We start from the raw sequence: 5,456 nt of genomic DNA on the forward strand, positions 1-5,456 counted from the left end.
GGTTTTTCACACTATGCCCATTGATGGTCCGTGTATTTTGTCTTCAGAGAATTTGGGATACTTCTCACATCTGTTCTGGGTTATTCTCTAAAGTCTATTCTATGTTTATACATTTCCTTGCAATGCATTTGGTGCTTTTAGATTCTGTGTGTCTCTTTGTAACAAGACAACCTTTGATACTATTTATTTGCATAATTTTATTCTGCTATTTCTCTATATTAAAAAAAAAAACAGTGTCAAAGGGCTTATTTGACTTAGTGCTCATAACTTAGTTTGTTATATTTTTTTGGTTATGCTATCTGACTTTCTTTCCCACAGGAAGAATATAGGAATGACCTGGAATGGTGACTCAAAATTAAGCCATGAAAAGAACAAATGCTAGCACTCTGGCAGGTTTCATCCTACTGGGCTTTTCTGACCAGCCCCACCTGGAGATGGCTCTCCTTCTCGTCGTCTCTATCATATACATTCTGACACTGATGGGGAACACAGCGATCATACTGGTCTCGTACTTTAGCCCCAAACTCCACACGCCCATGTATTTCTTCCTCTCTAATCTCTCCTTCCTGGACCTCTGTTTCACCACCAGTATTGTCCCACAAATGCTTTGGAATCTCAAGGGGCCTGACAAGACCATTAGCTACACTGGTTGTGTGATCCAGCTGTATGTTGCTTTGGGGCTGGGCTCCACAGAGTGCATCCTGCTGACTGTTATGGCCTTTGACCGCTTCAATGCTATCTGTCGACCCCTCCACTATGGAGTCATCATGCACCCACAGCTTCTCCAGCAGCTAGCAGCTCTGGCCTGGATCAGTGGTTTTGTTGAGTCCACGGTTCAGACCATCCTTATTTTCCAGTTGCCTTTCTGCAGCCATCACATGGTGGATGATCTCATGTGCGAGGAGCCTGCCCTGATTAAGATTGCCTGTGTGAACACAACCTTCCTGGAAAATGAGCTCTCCATAGCTGTTGTTCTCTATGTGGTGATACCTTTGGGGCTTATTCTGGTCTCCTATGGCTGCATTGTTAGGACTGTGCTGAGGATAAAATCCGCTGAAGGCAGGAGGAAAGCATTTGGGACTTGTGGGTCCCACCTAATTGTTGTGGTGTTGTTTTTTGGGACAATAATTTCTGTCTACATCCAACCCAAAAGCAAATACACAGGGAATTACAGTAAATTCCTCACCCTCTTCTACACTGTAATGACACCCTCACTTAATCCTTTAATCTACACCTTGAGAAATAAAGAGTTTAAGTGGGCACTAAGTAGGTTAGTGGGAAGAGATTTAAGCTAAGGAGAAATGTGCTCACGCAGTCCCTCAGATGTTGGGAACTTTTAACATCATTTACTTCTGGTTTCTCCTTTCACTTATGAGGATCATAGCTAAACCTCCCAAATATATGGTGTGAAATTTTCTTTTAATGACATCCTGACATTACCAATTCTAAATTCTTCTTATTCTCTTCTCAGAAATGTTGTGTGACTTTTTTTCCAGCTATTTTGTAAAGATTCTATTAATAAATAAATATTTATATTATGTGCATATGTATTTGTATTATGCTTTCATAAGTCTGAAGTTACTGATATAGTGATAACTAGTGACAGATACTCATTAATGATAATGATACTGTTTTGACAGCTCTGCTTTCTCATCACAGAAGAAATCATCTGCCTCATCGTGGTAGAGCTCACATCATAGCTACAGATACGGGGGGTTACCTGAGACCTTCCTATCACTCTCCAGGTCTCACACTCAATAGTTCCTAGGCCGTATGTATCCTGTGCCTAGTTTATATGAAAATGAAAAGGTTCGCTGAAAGAGCCACAGTTACCTAACCGTTTTTCTTATTTGGAGGATGGTTGATTCCAGTTCATTGACTGGAGGAATCTGGGATTAAGTACACCTGGGATTTTTCAGATCTCCTCTGCCCACAGGGAAAGCTTCCAAGGGCTATGAGCCATGAGATGAGTATTTCTCTTTCACACATGTCTTCTCTGCACAAAATACTCTCCCTTTCTTCTGATCAATTACTTAGCTTTATATCTGGAATCTAAGTAAATAAGCAAATAGAGCTTTAAGTATTGTCATTAAATGTGAATATTTAATTTGACAAAGTAAAGAAATATCTTCACAAAAAATGTCTTTTCTCTTATATGTTATTCACTTTTATACATAATATAATTTTACAGAATTTGCAAAATTGTTTTTCCTCATATTGAATATAACATTTTTATCTGTTCTAACAACATTCTTTAAAATATTGACTATTCCCCATATATCCACAGTCATTATTTATAATATATGATCAAGATCCTTCAGTCAGTTCAGTTCAGTTCAGTTGCTCAGTCATGTCCAACTCCTTGCAACTCCATGGAATGCATCATGCCAGGCCTCCGTGTCCATCACCAACTCCCAGAGTTTACTCAAACTCATTTCCATTGAGTTGGTGATGCCATCCAACCATCTCATTCTCTGTCGTCCCCTTCTACTCCCACATTCAATCGTTTCAGCATCAGGGTCTTTTCCAATGACTCTGTTCTTCACATCAGGTGGCCAAAGTACTGGAGTTTCAGCTTTAGCATCAGTCCTTCCAATGAAGACTCAGGACTGATTTCCTTTAGAATGGACTGGTTGGATCTCCTTGCAGTCCAAGGGACTCTCAGGAGTCTTCCCCAACATCACAGTTCAAAAGCATCAATTCTTTGACACTCAGCTTTCTTTATAGTCCAGCTCTCATATCCATACACGACTACTGGAAAAACCATAGCTTTGACTAGACGGACCTTTTTTGGCAAAGTAATGTCTCTGCTTTTTAATATGCTGTCTAGGTTTGTCATAGCTTTTCTTCCAAGAAGCAAGTGTCTGTTAATATCATGACTGCAGTCACCATCTGCAGTGATTATGGAGCCTCAGAAAATAAAGTCTGTCACTGTTTCCACTGTTTCCCCATCTGTTTGCCATGAAGTGATAGGACAGATGCCATGATCTTAATTTTCTGAATGCTGGGCTTTAAGCCAACTTTCTCACTCTCCTCTTTCACTTTTAACAAGAGGCTCTTTAGTTCTTCTTCACTTTCTGCCATAAGGGCAGTGTCATCTGCATATCTTCGGTTACTGATATTTCTCCTGGTAATCTTGATTCCAGCTTGTGCTTCCTCCAGCCCAGAAGACTATTGGTACCAAGCCAGCCTTTGCAGGGTAAAGAGAAGGCATACAAACTTAAAATTTTGCTCCTCAGAGGAGACACTTGTCCTTACTGTGTGAGCTGCTGTGTGAGTCGGCCATCATGTTGAGTTCCAAGGCAGTAGATGGATTGTTGTTTAGTTGCTGAGTTGTGTGCGACTCTTTGTGACCCCATGGACTGTGCCCACCAGGCTCCTCTGTCTATGGGATTTCCATGGTAAGAACACTAAAGTGGGTTGCCATTTCCTCCTCTAGGGTATCTTCCTGAACCAGGAATCAAACCCATGTCTCTTTTATTGGCGGGTGGATTCTTTACCACTGAGCCCCACCAGGGAAGTCCTTGAGCATCTTGCTCTCTTTCTGTAGACAATGATTGAAATTAAACTTTCTTTGTATGTCAATAAAGCAGAAATGGATGTTTTTCTGGAACTCTGTTGCTTTTTTGATGATCCAGCGGATGTTGGCAATTTGATCTCTGGTTCACATATTGCTGAAACCTGGCTTGGAGAATTTTGAGCATCACTTTACTAGCATGTGCGATGAGTGCCATTGTGCGGTAGTTTGAGGATCCTTTGGCATTGCCTTTCTTTGGGATTGGAATGAAAACTGACCTTTTCCAGTCTTGTGGCTAGTGCTGAGCTTTCCAAATTTGCTGGCATATTGAGTGCAGCACTTTCACAGCATCATCTTTCAGGATTTGAAATAGCTCAACCAGAATTCCATCACCTCCACTAGCTTTGTTTGTAGTGATCCTTCCTAAGGCCCACTTGACTTCACATTCCAGGATGTCACGCTTTAGGTGAGTGATCACACCATCATGATTATCTGGGTCATGAAGATATTTTTGTACTGTTCTTCTGTGTATTCTTGCCACCTCTTCTTAATATCTTCTGCTTCTGTTAGGTCTCTACCATTTCTGTTCTTTATTGAGTCCATCTTTAATGAAATGTTCCCTTGGTATCTCTAATATTCTTGAAGAGATCTCTAGTCTTTCCCATTCTATTGTTTTCCTCTATTTCTTTGCATTGATCACTGAGGAAGGCTTTCTTATCTCTCCTGGCTATTCTTTGGAACTCTGCATTCAAATGGGAATATCTTTCCCTTTCTCCTTTGCTTTTCACTTCTCTTCTTTTCACAGCTATTTGTAAGGGCTCCTCAGACAGCCATTGTGCTTTTTTGCATTTCTTTTTCTTGGGGATGGTCTTGATTCCTGTCTCCTGTACAATGTCATGAACCTCTGTTCATAGTTCATCAGGCACTCTGTCTATCAGATCTAGTCTCTTAAATCTATTTCTCACTTCCACTGTATAGTCATAAGGGATTTGATTTAGGTCATACCTGAATGGTCTAATGGTTTCCCCACGTTCTTCAATATCAGTCTGAATTTGGCAATAAGGAGTTCATGATCTGAGCCACAGTCAGCTCCAGGTCATGTTTTTGCTGACCGTATAGAGCTTCTCCATCTTTGGCTGCAAAGAATATAATCAAACTAATTTTGGTGTTGACCATCTGGTGATGTCCATGTTTAGAGAGTTCTCCTGTGTTGTTGGAAGAGGGTGTTTGTTATGACCAGTGCGTTCTCTTGACAGAACTCTATTAGCCTCTGCCCTGCTTCATTCTGTACTGCAAGGCCAAATTTGCCTGTTACTCCAGGTGTTTCTTGACTTCCTACTTTTGCATTCTAGTCCCCTATAATGAAAAGGATATCTTTTTTGGGTGTTAGTTCTAGAAGGTCTTGTAGGTCTTCATAGAACCGTTCAACTTTAGCTTCTTCAGCATTCCTGGTCGGGGTATAGACTTGGATTACCGTGACACTGAATGGTTTGCCTTGGAAACAAACAGAGATCATTCTGTCGTTTTTGAGATTGCATCCAAGTACTGCATATCGGACTCTTTTGTTGACTATGATGGCTACTCCATTTCTTCATAGGGAGTCCTACCCACAGTAGTAGATATAATGGTCATCTGAGTTAAATTCACCCATTCCAGTCCATCTTAGTTCGCTGATTCCTAGAATGTCAATGTTCACTCTTGCCATCTCCTGTTTGACCACTTCCAATTTGCCTTGATTATTAGACCTAACAGTCCAGGTTCCTATGCAATATTGCTCTTTACAGCATCAGACCTTGCTTCTATCACCGGTCCCATCCACAACTGGGGGTTGTTTTTCCTTTGGCTCCATCCCTTCATTCTTTCTGGAGTTATTTTAGCATATTGGGCACCTACCGACCTAGGGTTTTCATCTTTTAATGTCCTATCCTTTTGCCTTTTC

The 5,456-nt window shown here is 40.9% G+C and overlaps 1 protein-coding gene across 1 annotated transcript; it reads left to right on the forward strand.

Annotated features, from left to right (window-relative positions):
• Positions 1–362: 362 nt before the first annotated feature.
• On the forward strand, positions 363–1,295 carry LOC122429735 (olfactory receptor 2H2-like). The gene has a single exon (XM_043450323.1). The coding sequence runs from the start codon at positions 363–365 to the stop codon at positions 1,293–1,295; it is 933 nt and encodes a 310-aa protein (XP_043306258.1).
• The last annotated feature ends 4,161 nt before the right edge of the window (positions 1,296–5,456 follow it).

This window comes from Cervus canadensis, chromosome 28 (assembly GCF_019320065.1).
Source record: "Cervus canadensis isolate Bull #8, Minnesota chromosome 28, ASM1932006v1, whole genome shotgun sequence".
Taxonomy (NCBI): Eukaryota; Metazoa; Chordata; class Mammalia; order Artiodactyla; family Cervidae; genus Cervus; species Cervus canadensis.